A 17,513-nucleotide genomic window follows, 5' to 3' on the forward strand; every position below is an offset into this window, starting at 1 on the left:
CGCTGCGACAACGGATGAACGGACACCGCGCAACAATCGCCAGACAGGAGGGTTCCCTCCCAGTCGGGGGAACACTTTAGCAGTCAGGGACGTTCAGCCACCGATCTTCGGGTGGGCGTTCTCCGGGGCGGCCTTCAAGGCACACGACGGCGCGGGATCGTCGAGCAGAAATTGATAGCCAAGTTCCGCACCCATGAGGACGGCCTCAACCGTCTTGGGTTCATGTCACGCTACACGTAACCCCACAAGCAAAGGGAAAAAAAGGTTATCTGTTTTTAATATTCTCTCTCTCTCTCTCCCTCTGCCATTTGGGTCTCTTTCTCTCTGTCTGTATAATTTGACACAATGTATATTCAGTGTACTGGGACGTACTGTTCTCCGTGGCTAATCTGTCTGAACACCAATGACACCTTTTGATTGGTGTGATGGTGTCCCAGCCTAATATAAGATATGCGATTTGAGAACCTTTCACTCGTTCACCTGACCAAGGGGATAATCTCCGAAAGCTTGTGATTTTAAAATAAATTTGTTGGACTATAACCTGGTGTTGTAAGATTCCTTACATTTGTCCACCCCAGTCCATCACCGGCATCTCCACATCATCACTGCTGTAATGCAGGAAACGCAGCAGCCAATTTGCGCACAGCAAGCTCCCACAAACAGCAATGTGATAAATGACCAGATAATCTGTTTTTGTGATGTTGGTTGAAGGATAATTATTGGCCAGGACACCAAGAACTCCGAACTAGTGCCACGGGATCTCTTACATAGAATTTTACATCACAGATACAGGCCATTCAGCCCAACAACAACTTGCATTTATATAGTGACTTCAATAGTAAAACGTTAAAGGTGGAGCGATGAAAATTGGGGATGCGCAAATGGTCAGAATTGGAGGAACGCAGAGATCTCAGAGGATTAAAGGGCTGGAGGAAGTTACAGAGATAGGGAGGGGCGAGGCAGTGGAGGGATTTGAAAACAAGGACGAGAATTTTAAATTCGAGGCGTTCCCGGACCAGCAGCCAAAGTAGGTCAGTGAGCACAGGGTTGATGGGTGAATGGGACTTGGTGCGAGTTAGGATACGGGCAGCAGAATTTTGGATGAGCTCAAGTTTATGGAGGGCGGAAGGTGGGAGACCAGGCTGGAGAGCATTGGAATAGTCGAGTCTGGAGGTAACAAAAGCATGGATGAGGGTTTCAGCAGCAGATGAGCTGAGGCAGGGGCGGAGACGGGCGATGTTACAGAGGTGGAAGTAGGCAGTTTTGGTGATGGAGCGGATATGGAGTTGGAAGCTCATCTCGGGGTCAAATAGGACGCCAAGGTTGCGAACGGTCTGGTTTAGCCTCAGACAGTGACCAGGGAGAGGGATGGAGTCGGTGGCTAGGGAACGGTTTGTAGGGGGGACCAAAGACAATGGCTTCGGTCTTCCCAATATTTAGTTGGAGGAGACGTTTGCTCATCCAGTACTGGATGTCGGACAAGCAGCGTGACAAATGAGGGACAGTGAAGGTGTTGAGAGACTTGCATTTATATAGCGTCTTTCACAACCTCAGGACGTCCTAAAGTGCTTCACAGCCAATTAAATACTTTTGAAGTGTAGTCACTGTTGTAATGTAGGAAACACGGCACTCAATTTGTACACAGCAAGGTCCCACAAACAGCAATGTGATAAATTACCAGATAATCTGTTTTAATGATGTTAGTTGAGGGATAAATATGGGCCAGGATACCGAGAACTCCGAAATAGTGCCATGGGATCTCTTACATAAAATTTTACATCACAGAAACAGGCCATTCGGCCCAACAACAACAACTTGCATTTATATAGTGACTTTAACGTAGTAAAACGTCCCAAAGCTCATCTCGGGGATAAATAGGGTGCCAAGGTTGCGAACGATCTAGTTCAGCCTCAGACAGTGGTCAGGGAGAGGGATGGCTAGGGAACGGAGTTTGTGACTCCAAAGACGATGGCTTCGGTTTTCCCAATAATTAGTTGGAGGAAATTTCTGCTCATCCAATCGGACAAGCAGTGTGACAAATCAGGAGCGGGGGGGTGGGGGGAGTCGAGAGAGGTGGCGGTGAGGTAGAGCTGGGTGACGTCAGCGTACATGTGGTACCTGATATTGTGTTTTCGGATAATGTCGCCGAGGGACAGCATATAGATGAGAAATAGGAGGGGGCCAAGGGTAGATCCTTGGGAGACTCTAAGGTAACGGTGCGGGAGTGGGAAGAGAAGCCATTGCAGGTGATTCTCTGGCTACGACTGGAGAGATGAGTGGAACCAGGCGAGTGCAGTCCCACCCAGCTGGACGACGGAGGAGAGGTGTTGGAGGAGGATGGTGTGGTCAACCGTGTCAAAGGTTGCAGACAGTTCGAGAAGGATGAGGAGGGATAGTTTATCAAGGTCACAGTCACATAGGATGTCGTTTGTGACTTTGATTAAGTCCGTTTCAGTGATGTAGCAGGGATGGAAACCTGATTGGAGGGATTCAAATATGGAGTTGTGGGAAAGATGGCCACAGATCTGGGAGGCGACAACACGGTCAAGGACTTTGGAGAGGAAAGGAAAGTTGGAGACGGGGCGGTAGTTTGCAAGGACAAAAGGGTCAAAGGTGGTTTTTTTGGGGAGGGGGATGCAGATTTGAAGGAGAGGGGGAAAATACCTGAGGTGTGGGAACCGTCAACAATATCAGCTAACATGGGGGCCAGGAAGGGAAGTTGTGTGGTCAGTAGTTTGGTGGGGTTAGGGTTAAGGGAGCAGGAGGTGTGTCTCATGGTTAAGATGAGCTCGGAGAGGGCATGAGGGGAGACAGGAGAGAAACTAGAGAAAGATGCAAGTTCAGGGTTAGGGCAGGGGAAACCTTAGGGGCAGTATGGCTTGGTGGGCTAAGGGAAGGGAGGGAAGTGAGGGAAGGGAGGGAAGTGAGGGAAGGGAGGGAAGTGAGGGAAGGGGGGGAAGAGGCGAGGCAGTTGAGTGGAATCTGACTCAGACGAGATTGATACCACTGAGCCACAGCTGACACCAATGTATGGAAAGCACTGAATACTTTGCCACAAGGAGTGGTTGAGGCAAAGACCACTGTGCCTTTTAAGGGAAAATTGGATAAATATTTGAAGCAGAAATACAGGGCTCTGGGGAGGGAGAAGGGCAGTGTGATTAGTTTTGGATTGCTTTGGCATAGACAGCACAAACACAATGGCACTCGTCTATGCTGTAAAATCCTAGTGTTCGAAACATATAGCAGCATAACTCTCCCATTCTAACATACTAGGATAAATATTGCCAAATTATTCCAAATATTTGACACTCCTTGAATAAGGAAGTTCCTGAAAAAGTAATTTTGAAGGTTTATCAATTTCAACAGGTCATTGCATAGAGGTCAGTAGATAGTTTTGGATGAAGAATTCCTCCAGCCCATTTGATCCCGTCTTTCCAGGCTATAAGCTCTAGCATTCTTCCCGTGACTGGTTTACCATCCACCCAAACCTGAAGGCAGGGAGGGACCGAGTTTACACCCCATCTGAAGTGCAGCACCTCTGACAATGCATTTTCCCTCAGTACCGCACTGCTGCGTCACTTTAGATGTAATCTTGAAGCCCTGGTGTTGGGCTCAAACCCACAATCTTCTAACCCAGTAAGCAAGGTGGCTACCAACTAAGTCAAGCTCATAAAGATCAGGAACGAAATATTAAGAAGCCTTGAGCAAGATGTGAGGTTGCCGCAGGGTGACTGTAATGTTTGTCTACATAACAACTGTCACCACATGCCAAAAGCAATTCATTATACAAAGGTGCAATTCAATTCAGAGATTTCCACTACCATTTGTAATAAAAAGTGCTTCCTGATTTCACTCTGATGTAACCTAGATCGAATTTTATTATGGCCCTTGTTCTGGATTCCCCCACCAGAGGAAATAGTTTCTCTGTATCTACCCAATCGAGCCCCTTTATCGTTTTAAACATCTCGATTAGGTCATCCCTCAATCTTCTAAACTCAAGGGAAGACAAGCCAAGTTTATGCAATCTGTCTTCATAATTTAACCCTTTAACCCTGGTATCATTCTGGTGAATCTGTGCTGTACCCTCTCCAATAGCAATATATCTTTCCTGAGGTTTGTTGCCCAAAACAAGGAGCTATAGATGGGGTCTGACCAAGGCTCTGAACAACTGAAACATCACTTCCTCTCCTTTGTATTCCAGGCCTCTTGAGAGAAAGGCCAATGTTCCATTAGCGGTTCTATTTTTTTTGTACCTGTGCACCAGCTTTTACTGATTTATTGCTCCTCGGCAACATCATCCGAAAACACGTCAGATTCCCCATGTATGCTGACGACACCCAGCTCTACCTCACCCCAACCCTCCACCGTCTCTCATTTGAGAAATTTCCTCCAATTAAAAATTGGGAAGACCGAAGCCATTGTCTTCAGTCCTCGCCACAAACTCTGTTCCCTGGTCACCGCCTCCATCCCTCTCCCTGGCCACTGTCTGAGACTGAACCACACTGTTTGCAACCTTGGCGCCCTATTTGACCCTGAGATGAGCTTCCGACCAAATATCCACTCCATCACCAAGACCGCCTACTTCCACCTCCGTAACATCGCGCCTCTCAACGCCTGCCTCAGCTCACCTGCTGCTGAAACCCCCATCCATGCCTTCGTTACCTCCAGACTCCACTATTCCTGGCCAGCATCCCGTTTTCAACCCTCTGTAAAACTCATCACAAACTCAGCTGCCCGTATCCTAACTTGCACCAAGTCCTGTTCACTCATCACCCCTGTGCTCCCTGACGTACATTGGCTCCCGGTCCAGCACCGCCCCAAATTTAAAATTCTCATCTTTGTGTACCCCTGATTTTCATTGCTCCATTGGCAGCCATGCCTTCAGCTGTCTAGGCCTCAAGCACCAGAATTCCCTCCCTAAACCTCTCCGCCTCTCCTCCTATAAGACGCTCCTTAAATCCTACCTCTTTGACTAAAGCTTTTGGTCACCATTCCTAATATCTTCTTACGTGGCTCATTGTCAAATCCTGTCTGCTAACACTCCTGTGATGCACCTTGGGATGTTTCACTACATTAAAGGCACTATATAAATACAAGTTGCCGTTGTTGTATACATAGACCTCCAAATCCCTTTGTTCCTCCACAGTTCCTAGTTTCACATCATTAAAAAAAACATTCCGTTAGATTATCTGGTCATTTATTGCATCGCTGTTTGTGGGACCTTGCTGTGCGCAAACTGGCTGCTGCATTTCCTACATTACAACAGTGACGACACTTCAAAAAGTACTTCATTGGCTGTGAAGTTCTTTGGGATTCCTGAGGTCGTGAAAGGAGTTATATAAATGCAAGTTCCTTTCTTTCTCTGATCCAAAGTGGATGACCTCACTTTCCCCACACCGAACTCCAGCTGCCACAGCTTTGCTTACTCACTTCATAGGTCTACGACCCTTCCTGCTCCCATCTTCGGGAAGCAAATGATTTGAGAGAAAATAGTTTTGTTTGAAAAAGTTGTCTTTTATTTGTGGTTCGAACTCCATCCCACATTGCGGCCGAGTCCAGAAATAATAAAATCAGTCCTCGATTTCCAAGTTGACGTTTTATCGTTGCTCTATGTAAAGGATGACCAGAACCAAAAAAAGATAACGCAGCATGTTAATACCAGTTCTCTTTGTCGTGATCTCGCGGTGATCTTTTTATTTATATATATATATGTATGTATATAAAAAAGTCTTTGCTATAGCAGGAAAGTCCAGTGTCTTGTTTATTCCGAGGCTTGGATGTAAACTGGAACCTCAAGCATGGTGACGCCTTGGCTGGGCGGCAGGTCAGACAGACTGGCGCTGCCCGAGACGGCCAACCTGTGCCGGCCCGCGCTCTCGGCGCCGCTTGCTTCCTCCGACTCCGACAGGACTATCACCCGCTGCTCCTCCTCCTCCACCTCCTCCTCGCCCTCTGGCCTCGCCCGCCGGTCTTCGGCCTCCCCCCTCTGCCCGGCCCCCAAAGCCGCCCGGCTCCCGACGGAAGCCCTCTTGGGTCGGCACGGGCCCCTGCGGGCGCCGCAGCGCCTCTTCCTGGCCTGCCGCTCGTCCCCTCGGCCGGCGAACAACCCGCACCGGTGCTGCTTGAGGTACTTCTCCCGGGTGAAGCCTTTGCCGCACGGGCCGCAGCGGATGGTGTAGGTGTCGGTGTGGGAGTGCTGGTGCTCCATCATGTGGGCCCGCCGGCTGAAGCTCTTGCTGCAGTACTGGCACTTGTAGGGTTTGATTCCTGAAACCAATCAAAAAAAAAAATAAAAAGCCAATAAGAGAACACCCACCGATACAAGGGGGCAATCCCAAAATGTAATAACCCCCTCCCAACCATTCACAAATCATTCAAAGTAGCAACGCAGGTTAACAAGGCTATAGAGAATCACATCCAGTCTACAGCACAGAAACAGGCCATTCAGCTCAACTGGTCCATGGCAGTGTTTACACTCCCCACGAGCCTCCTCCCACTCTACATCTGCATATCCTTCTATTCCTTTCTCCCTCGTGTGTTTATCCGGCTTCCCCTTAAATGCATCGCTGCTATTCGCCTCAACTACTCCTTGTGGTAGCGAGTTCCACATTCTAACCACTCTCTGGGTAAAGAAGTTTCTCCTGAATTCCCTATTGGATTTATTAGTGACTATCTTATATTTACGGCCCCTAGTTCTGGTCTCCCCCACAAGTGGAAACATTTTTACGTCTACCCTATCAAACCCTTTCATAATTTTAAAGAGAAAAGAGCCCCAGTCTGTTCAGTCTTTAAAGGCCATTAAAATGCAAACAAAATACTGGGGTTCATTTCTAAAGGAATAGAATAGAAAAGCAGAGAAGTTATGTTAAACTTGTATAGAACCTTGGTTAGGCCACACTTGGAGTGTTGTGCACAGTTCTGGTCTCCATATTACAAAAAAGATATAGAGACACTGGAGAAGGTGCAAAAAAGATTTACAAGGATGATAAGAACATAGGAAGAGGAGTTGCCATTCAGCCCCTCGAGCCTGTTCCGCCATTGAATGAGAGAGCAATCTTTGAAATAACTATCTAATTAATCCCACTCTCCCCCCATAGCACTGTAATTTTATTTCCTTTTCAAGTATTTATCCAATTCCCTTGTGAAAGTTAGTATTGAATCAAGTCCTTCCATTTTGACTGATCTCAATCCCGCCTACTTGGCTTCTCACCCAATCAATGCACCCGACTGTGTATCTCTTCCTCCCCTCCCCTCTCTCCTAAAGCTGGCGATTTATGCTGGGACACATTTCTATCTTCTCCACTTATCCTTTGGTGGCACAACCAAGTGTCTATTCTTTACGTCTTAAGCCTAGACAGCGAGTGTCGGCAGACAATTTGACCACGGACAGCATCACGGACGAAACCCAGTCTTGTTGTCACCCGACTGCAGTTTCCAGCAGAGATTTAGCAATCTAGAGCAGGGACCTTGGCCGATTTGTCTTCTCCCTAGCCTGAGCCGCTGGGGACAATTACAGTCCCCATACCGCTTTACACGCGGAGGGGAAAGAAACACCTTAACTGAGGTCCCACAGCAAGAAGTTCCATCTCAATAAAGGGATGGCAAAATGAGGAGACACTTGGGACTGCAGGAGATACAGAGGGGAACAGAATATTTATACGGATCATCCTGGCCCATTTAGAGCAAGATTCTTTGTTATGTTGATTTCTGAGCAGCATCGAACAGGGTCATGGGTCATCTGGGATCAGGGTCAGACGTTTAGTGTCACACATCCCTTCTCGAACCATAACAGGGAGGTTAGAGAAGGGACCTGTGACACTGGCACACATGACGACAAAAAATAAATCGATTATTTTTTAAAAAAAGGTTTTAGATTGTGAAAAGCAAACAATCAATGCCGTCTCCTCACTTACCTGAGTGTGCAATTATATGAGCCTTGAGTTTGTCAGGTCTATTGAATTCTTTTGTACAACCCGAGTGTACCCTGTGAATGATACAAAGCGGAGGGACTGGTCCCAATCATTCATACACCAACGACAACTTGCAATTATATAGCGCCTTTAACGTAGTAAAACGTCCCAAGGCGCTTCACAGGAGCGATTATCAAACAAACATTTGACGACGAGCCACATAAGGAGATATTAGGACAGGTGATCAAAAGCTTGGTCAAAGAGGTAGGTTTTAAGGAGCGTCTTAAAGGAGGAAAGAGAGGTAGAGAGACGGAGAGGTTTAGGGAGGGAATTCCAGAGCTTAGGGTCTAGGCAGCTGAAGGCATGGCCGCCAATGGTGGAACGATTAAAATCAGGCATGCGCAAGAAGCCAGGATTAGAGGAGCACAGAGATCTCGGAGGGTTGTACAGCTGGAGGTGGTTACAGAGATAGGGAGGGGCGAGGCCACAGAGGGATTTGAAAACAAGGATGAGATTTTTAAAATTTAGGCGTTGCCAGACTGGGAGCCAATGTAGGTCAGTGAGAACACGGGTGATGGGTGAACGGGACTTGATGCGAGTCAGGATACGGGGCAGCAGAGTTTTGGATGAGCTCACGTTTAGAGGGTGGAAGGTGGGAGGCCGGCCAGGAGAGCATTGGAATAGTCGAGTCTGGAGGTAACAAAGGCATGGGCGAGGGTTTCAGCAGCAGGTAAATTGAAACATACCGATATTAAAATTCAATAGCTAAGAACAGCAATTATTGTTGACCAATCTCTTGAGATGCTTGGCATCAGAATGTCTACCATACAAACATCGTCACTGGGTCAAAATCCTGGAACTCCCTAACTAACAGCACTGTGGGAGAACCTTCACCACACGGACTGCAGCGGTTCAAGAAGGCGGCTCACCACCACCTTCTCGAGGGGCAATTAGGGATGGGCAATAAATGCCGGCCTCGCCAGCGACGCCCACATCCCGTGAACGAATAACAAAAAACATTAATAATAAATATTATGCAGTTAACTTGTTATTAAATGAGTAGCTGCTCTCTTCTGAGGGACTCTCTCTCTTTTCGTGCAGTTATTCTCCTCCGGCTGGTCCTCTCCCGAACCAAGCACCTCCTTCGAGTGGAGGGACGGGTCAGTCTATCACTGAGCCACGGCCGATCCAGACCAGCTGCCAATGAGATGCGGCCAACAGTAGGCCCGAGTGTAGACTCTTACTGAAGAGAAGCTGGGGGGGGGGGGGGGGGGAGGGGGAAGAGGAAATCAAACCAACGACCCACCACACAGGAGGGTAGTGTCAGCGACGGACAAATCTAGTGCTCCTCAGCAAACCCATGAGGCTGTCCTCGAGAGTCTGGAGGCATCATTGTACTGAGATGGGACCTGACCCTCTAAGGGCCCATTTGTATAGAGGTGAGGACTGTCCACGGAGCGTGCTACATGGATAGAACATACAAACAATGGCGGACAGGGAAAGACTCTCTGGTCCATCCAGCCTGTCAACTGCGATGCCTTGTCCATCACAACATAAACACCCTGTGAATGATACAAAGCGGAGGGACTGGTCCCAATCATTCATACACCAACGACAACTTGCAATTATATAGCGCCTTTAACGTAGTAAAACGTCCCAAGGCGCTTCACAGGAGCGATTATCAAACAAACATTTGACGACGAGCCACATAAGGAGATATTAGGACAGGTGATCAAAAGCTTGGTCAAAGAAGTAGGTTTTAAGGAGCGTCTTAAAGGAGGAAAGAGAGGTAGAGAGACGGAGAGGTTTAGGGAGGGAATTCCAGAGCTTAGGGTCTACCCACCCGAAAGTCATGTGATCTCCTGGGTGAGGCAGAAAAAAAGATTTTAAAAACCCCAGGCCAATTAGGGGGAGAATTAAAAAAAAATCTGGAAAATTGCTCCTCAATCCCCCTAAGGCGATCAGAACCAGGAGACCACTCTGGCCCTGATTAACATCACGCATTACCCACACCCATTGTTTGAGGCTTAACGTTCCATGCTCAGCTCGAGAATACGGAAATGTCAAAAGTTATTCCAGCGATCGCGCGAATTTCTAAACAATGATTTGCCCCTTCCCCAGCAGGGATCCCTTGGGAGAGGATGCAGAGGAGATTTACTAGAATTGTACCAGGGATGAGGAGTTTCACTTACGTGGAGAGACTGGAGAAGCTGGGGTTGTTCTCCTTAGGACAGAGAAGGTTAAGGGGAGATTTAATAGTGTTGTTCAAAATTCTGAAGGGTTTTGATAGAGTAAATAAGGAGGAACGGTTTCCAGAGACAGAAGGGTCGGTAACCAGAGGACACAGATTTAAGATCATTGGCAAAAAAATCAGAGAGGAGATTTTTTTTTTTAAAAGCGTAGCGAGTCATGATGATCTGGAATGCGCTGTCTGAAAGGGTGTTGGAAGCAGATTCAATAGTAACTTTCAAAAGGGAATTGGAAAAGGAAACATTTACAGGCCAATGGAAATAGAGCAGGCAAGTGGGCCTAATTGGATAGCTCTTTCAAAGAGCCAGCACAGGCACAATGGGCCGAATGGCCTCCACTGTGCTGCAAGGTGATTTTATGAAACCTACCTGAAAGGGCACTTGAATTTCTTGATGGGGTCATGTGTCAGCATGTGCCTCTTCACTTTATCCTTGCGATTGAACGCTGCTGAACACAGCGAGCATTTGAATGGTTTTTCACCTGTCCAAAAAAAATAAATTGCTATCAGCGGGGTCTTAAAGAAATTTAGTAAAAACGAGCAAAGACCATTCAAGCCCAAGAGTCCGCAACAGACCCCGAACAAGGTGCAAGATCCCTCGAATTTATCCGGTCAAATGGTGGTGTCTTCCACTCTGGGCTCTGGTTCTTAACCTAAGTTGCTCAAAATCTGATCACAGTACCAGATAACCAGAGACAAATCATGCAGGAGGTATTTTCCCTGATCAGCAAAACCAATCGAGAAAAAGACTCCAGGGCATCCATTTATCACTGCAACCCCAGTATTTAATCCTGATAGTGACATTTTCACAGTCTATAGAATCTTAAAGCACAGGAGGCGGCCATTCGGCCCATCGTGCATGTGCCAGCACTTTGAAAGAGTTATCCAATTAGTCCCACTCCCCCATTGCCCTACAAATTTTTCCAGTATTTATCCAATTCCTTTTTGAAAGTTATTACTGAATCTGCTTCCACCACATTTTCAGGCAGCGCATTCCAGATCACAACAACTCGCTGTGTAAAATAAGTTCTCCTCATCTCACCCTCTGCTTCTTTTGCCAATTATCTTAAATCTGTGTCCTCTGGTTGCTGACCCTCCTGCCGGTGGAAACAGTTAAACCACTGTGTTTAGGACAGTATTTGATCTATTCCAACACTTCCATAACTCAATATGTGACCAGCTTCTTTTAAGGAGTTAACTCTTTTGTTAATTCTAACCCCACGTGAGGTTCATTAATTCTGTACTCATGCTCTCCAGCGTTGTGACAATGGTTTGTGTTATGTAACCTGGCTACAGTATTTTAATTTCCTGCATCATCTCCTCCCTCCATGACTACACCAACCCTCCAGTTCACCTGGTCATATCTGATAACACGTACAATAATATCCAGGGAACGGTGAGTCAGCCTTGGACTTTACATTGGGTTTGGACTGATTGATACAAGCTCATCAACAACAACTTGCATTAATGTAGCGTTTTTAATGTAGTAAAACGTCCCAAGGCGCTTCACAGGAGCGTAATCAGAGAAAATTTGACACCGAGCCCCCAAGGAGACATTAGGACAGGTGACCAAAAGCTTGGTCAAAGAGGTAGATTTAAGGACCGTCTTAAAAGGAGGAGAGAGGGAGGAGAGGCGAGAGGTTTAGGGAGGGAATTCCAGAACTTAGGCCTAGACAGCTAAAAGTACGTCCGCCAATGGCGGGGCGAAGGGAATGGGGGTTGCACAAGAGGCCAGAATTGGAGGAATACAGAATTCAATGAGGGCTGTAGGAGGTTACAGAGATAGGGAAGGGCGAGGCCATGGAGGGATTTGAAAACAAGGATGAGAAAACTGGGTACTGACCCCCCCGGAAAGTTAATGAATAGAGTACAAGTCTGAAAGAATCACGCTGAAGCTGTATGGGGGGGGGGTCAAGTACCAGGTTCAGTTCTAGTCAACGAGGCTCAAAGGAAACATGTGACCCCCTGGAATCTGTGCAGAGCAGTGTCACGAGGCCAATCCCTAGTGTCAGAGGATCGAGTTGTAAAGAAAGGGTCTTCAGTCTTGAAAGGAGATGAATGAGAGGGCAACTAAGAGATATAGAAGATACTAAGTGGCATAGAAAATGGGGACTGTAACCTAGTGGTTATGGTACTGGACTAGAGTTCAAATCCCACCATTTAATTCATTAAATCTGGTGATTAGTGGGCTGGCACCAGATAATCTAACCATTAAAGCTGCCAGATTGTCACAAAAATCCAACTGGTTCATGAATGTCCTGCAGGGAAGGAAACCTGCCACTTCTATCTGCTCTGGGGCTGACTATGTGGGTAGTCCTATTACAGAGCTGACACAAGCACAATGGGCTGAATGGCCTCCTTCCATGCTGTAAAATTCTATGAAAACTAGAAAAAGAGATAAAATGGAAGTGTCTTGAGGCTTTTCCATCATCATCAAACATGTTTTGTTTGAAAAAATTCCCTTCATTTCCCCCCTCCTGTTCCCTCCTCTCCTGGGATTCCCTCTCCTGATGACTCATGCTAGAACGCGGTCCCACAGATGCCTCATTACTTTACCACCGTGGCCCTTTGTTATGTGTGCGCATCAGCGGACTATTCAGTGGTGGAGACCATCGCAGCTGGCTCTGATCCTACCCACACCAAACATCCAAAGTCATGGACTGTCCAGTGGAAGTCACTAGAGGTCTATCAGGAGTGGGAACCCTGGCTGATTTCCCCTCCTGCCCCTTGGCGGTGGGAGCAGATTCAATTGTAACTTTCAAAAGGGAATTGGATAAATACTTGAAGGGAAAAAATTTGCAGGGCTACGGGGAAAAAGCAGGGGAGTGGGACTAATTGGATAGCTCTTTCAAAAGAGCCGGCACAGGCACGATGGACCGAATGGCCTCCTCCTGTGCTGTAACATTCTATGATATATAAACAGGTAATTTGAGCACCTATGGGAGTTATAAATATTAATTAATATAATATACATAGTGAACACTCCCTTCATTGCTTTATCTCTTGGGCTTTGCAATTGCAATCAGAAATTTCTCATCCTAAAGGTATTGCAATTTTATTGTTCTTTTATATAAAAACGTATCCTGTGTTATCTTGAGTCCACACCTTACAGATTTTTATTACAGCCACTGAACTAATAGACACTGCAAAACTTATTAATCCATCTAATTTTTGCCCCTTTTAGTCGTGAAACTCTTTCACACTGCATTTTTAAAAAATTCTGTAAAGGCAAATTAAATAGAAGAGAATTTGCATTTATATAGCGCCTTTCACAACCTCACAACGTCCCAGAGTGCTTTACTTGTAGTCACTGTTGTAATGTAGGAAGCACTGCAGCCAATTTGCGCACAGCAAGGTCTCACAAACAGCGATGATAAATGACCAGATAACCTGTTTTAGTGATGTTGGTTGAGGGATAAATATTGGCCAGGACACCAGGGAGAACTCCCCTGCTCTTCTTCGAAATAGTGCCATGGGATCTTTTATGCTCCACCTGAGACTGCAGAAAGGGCCTCGGTTTAAACGTCTCAGTTGAAAGACGGCACCTCCGACAGAGCAGCGCTCCCTCGGTACTGGCATCGGGGGTGTCGGCCAGGATTACGTGTTCAAGTCTTTGGAGTTGGACTTGAACCCACCACCTGACTCAAGGCAAGTGTGCTTCCCCCCGAGCCATGGCTGACATTTAAAGGCATGGATAAATCAGACACCCGAAGAATCAGCAATTTTAGAAAAGACCAGGAAACACTGTAAAGCATTCCCTTCACTGCTGCTGCTCCCTGTAGACTTGACCAAATGTTGCCATCAACCTAAAGACCCATAATCCATGCCTAGCACTTTTTATTTGGAATTCAGTCGGTAAGTTCACCATCTGGTGCGGAGCAGAGCCTGGCTGGTTTGAGCCCGGATCTCAGGGAGGGCGACGGTAACAATACAATCAGTCTCTCGATCCTGGGGGCTGGGAAGGAGCTGGGCAGCCTTCCCTGGAAAACTGCATGCATGCATGTGGGGGAGGGAGAAAAAGAGTTAGGCAGGGCTGCGATGCCCCCCGCCCCTCCCCACAGGGGTCAACTAGCCTGCCGATACTCACTGTCTGAGATCGCACATGAAGATTGGGTCATTTGAGTGAGGTACAGGAGGGAGGCATACACCTCTACAGCTGTTCACCAGCAACAGTCAGCACCTTCAGGAGAGAAATCGGAGCAAACAAACCTTTAGTGTCAACTTTTCGAACCGTACTCTCTTCAATCAATAAGGGTGAACCCCCCTCTCCCTCCCAATCGCCGATACGATTATCGATTACTCTTAACGAAGAGGAAAACCCTGGTGTTCCAGAGGTTCCAACGGGTGCAGGAAGGATTAGCATGATCGCCAATGGAGGTGCACAGCAAGAAAATTAACACAAAAACCCACGGACTTTTAATATATTAACGAGAAGCAACTTTAAACTTGAGAGTATCTTAATTCAGGGTTCAACAGGCACCGTGATATTTGACATCTTCTCCACAGCCTTTAGGAAACTCCAACCCCATCCCTCCGCCCACCCCAAGCTGCAAGATTTACACTGATATCTAAACAAACACGTCAGCCGTGGCTCAGTGGGCTGCACTCTCGCCCGAGTCAGAAGATCGTGGGTTCAAGCCCCATTCCAGTGACTACGCTTTGGGACGTCCCGAGGATGTGAAAGGTGCTATATAAATGCAAGTATGTTCTTTTTTTTATCCCCTCACACAACTGGAAGGCTGGGCACATGAAACACTCAAAGCATAATTTCTTTGAATTAGGAGATCTGGCATGGGTTTTTGAAACCAATTTGGTGTACGGTGGTGTAGTGGTTACGTTGCTGGAGCAGTATTCCTGAGCGCTGGGCTAATAATCCAGAGATTGTGAGTTCAAATCCCACCACGGCAGTTTGAGAATTTTAATTCGGTTTTAATAATCTGGAAATAAAAAGCAGGCACAGGGCGCGATGGTGTTAAGGTGATTTGCCCTCTGTACACGGTGAGCAGTAAAACCGAAATATTTTTAAAAAACAGGGAAAAAGAACAAGAAAAACTGGCTCTCCTAACTGTTGTCAGTTGTATCCAAAATCTCATCACTAAGGGAACCGCTCTTTAACGGGGTGTGAACAGCTGACTGAAACTCTACTTGAAGATCTGACTTTGCCGGAAATCAGTAGAACCTTTTAAATGGGTCAGTACATGGTAAGATCTTACTGAACTGCCTGAAATAGTCGGCATGCTTAATACGTTATAAGCATCGCCTTTGTCACTGACGCCTATGGTGATGACGAATGGTTAGTGCCATTTCTCCGAAGGGGGGGACGGCGGGGGAGAGAGGGGGACGGGATCAGTATAAATGACCATGAAGCTGTAGGGCTCTCGTAAAAAAAAACCCAACTGGTGAACCCCCCAGGTGTCTCTGTTCCTGCATCCCCTTTTGAGCTTAGCTCAACATCACACCAGAAGAAATTATAGGTTTAAAAAAAAACTACAGGGGTCACTAGGATTAAGAACTAGTAAATCAAGACTGCCAGAAGCTATAACGGGAAGTAACAGGATGGTCCAAAGGTTACAAATGCTTGTGTGAGAATAATGCTGCAATGTAAATTTACAACTGCTCCCAGTTAGTGTCCATAAGGCAGATTCGAGATCAGAAGGCCGATCCTTCCTTCTGTACATTGCAAAGTGAGGTTGGGATCAACTTTTTTATAAAAAAAAGTTTATTCAGGGAAGTTGATCAGTGTAAAATCTCACAGCTAATGAGTTAGTTTAATACTACAAACCGAGTCTGACACCAATCAGTAACTGTACAGGGTGATGAAGTGCGTTTTGTGGATGCATCTTCTGTGTTTCATTCGATGAGGGGTGCTGGAGCAAAGAATACTTCTCCACTTTTGTCTGTGTCGATCACGAAGCCACAGAGCTGCCCAGGTGCAGAACAAAGCTTCCGTTCCACTGCTCCGACAATGACCTTTAACCCCTTACCTCAGGAACGTGCGGAGTTGCGTTAGATGAGGTTGGATGGGTGAGACATTTTCAGCCGCCTCTCGATCCCGAGTGAGTTTGCGTTGGCGCTACCAGTTCTCACAGGGCCATGAGTTCCGATTGACCCAAGCACTGTCCACGTGGGACCCCAACACCAGGCCGATGAAGGAGAACTTCATCCCTTCAGCCCCAGCCGAACGGACAGCCTCACCATCACCCAAGGGTGGGAATCTCTTATATCGATCAGAAACCTACCACATGGCTTTGATTCCAGATAGTCATCAACACCACAATGGAAATACCAACAGCAACTTGCATTTACGTAGCACCTTTAACGTAGCAAAAACGTCCCACGGCGCTTCACAGGGGCGATCGGACAAAACGTGACAACAAGCCACACAAGGAGACGTTAGCTTGCTCTAACCGGTAGGTTTTAAGGAGCGTCTTAAAGGAGGAGAGGTAGAAAGGCATTGAGGTTTAGGGAGGGAATTCCAGAGCTCAGAGCCGAGGCAGCTGAAGGCACGGCCGCCAACGGTGGAGTGAAGAAAATCGGGGATACGCAAGAGGCCAGAAATGGAGGAGCGCAGGGATCTCGGAGGGTTGTCGGGCTGGAGGAGGTTACAGAGATAGGGAGGGGAGAGGCCACGGAGGGATTTGAAAACAAGGATAAGAATTTTAAAATCGAGGCGTTGCCGGACCGGGAGCCAATGTGGGTCAGCGAGGTGATGGGTGAACGGGACTCGATTTCAACGCTCTCCTGGCCGGCCTCCCACCTACCACCCTCTGTAAACTTCAGCTCGTCCAGGTAGGGCCCTAACACCTGGCAGATGAAGGAGAACTTCATCCCTTTGGCCCTGGCTGGATTTGAATCCAAGTCTCAGACGGAAGGACAGCCTCACCGTCACGCAATTCCCTCGAGAGTGGGAATCTCTTACGTTGAGGCGAGCTGAGGCAGGGACGGGGACGGGCGATATTAGGGGGGGTGAAAGTAGGCGAGTGAAGGATCAGGAACGACGACGACAGGCGCAGGCTCGTTACCCCAGGGTGCCGTCTAATCCACCGAGCAAAGCATCACGTTCTATAAAAACGACAGACCGAAAAGTTAAATTAAATTGGCACAGGAAGAAGTGCCATTGCTTACCGGAATGAATGAGGAGGTGAAGTTTGAGATAGTGCTCAGTTTTGAATGACTTTTTACAGATCTGGCACTTGAACACGCCCCCTCCACCGTGCACCGGAAGGTGTCTCCGCAGGTACCTTTCGCTGGGGAAGACCTGCGAACGGAGGAAGACGGGAACACATACAGGTTTGAAAAGTACCAGAGAAAGTAAGAGCACCCGCTGGACCCCAGCTCTGACCACCATTCAGTGA

At 47.3% G+C, this 17,513-nt stretch overlaps 1 protein-coding gene across 4 annotated transcripts in view; it reads right to left on the bottom strand.

Annotated features, from left to right (window-relative positions):
- Positions 1-5,493: 5,493 nt before the first annotated feature.
- Positions 5,494-17,513, bottom strand: part of znf341 (zinc finger protein 341) — a 37,065-nt gene continuing 25,045 nt past the window's right edge. For all 4 annotated transcript variants that reach the window (XM_068000224.1, XM_068000223.1, XM_068000222.1 and 1 more), the window contains exons 12-15: positions 17,284-17,416; positions 10,529-10,640; positions 7,914-7,984; positions 5,494-6,267 (exon numbers count right to left, since the gene is read on the bottom strand). In XM_068000224.1, the coding sequence (XP_067856325.1) occupies positions 5,762-6,267; positions 7,914-7,984; positions 10,529-10,640; positions 17,284-17,416 (822 nt within the window). In that variant the 3' untranslated portion in view covers positions 5,494-5,761. The remainder of the gene's footprint in view (positions 6,268-7,913; positions 7,985-10,528; positions 10,641-17,283; positions 17,417-17,513) is intronic.

This window comes from Heptranchias perlo, chromosome 19 (genome assembly GCF_035084215.1).
Source record: "Heptranchias perlo isolate sHepPer1 chromosome 19, sHepPer1.hap1, whole genome shotgun sequence".
Classification (NCBI taxonomy): Eukaryota; Metazoa; Chordata; class Chondrichthyes; order Hexanchiformes; family Hexanchidae; genus Heptranchias; species Heptranchias perlo.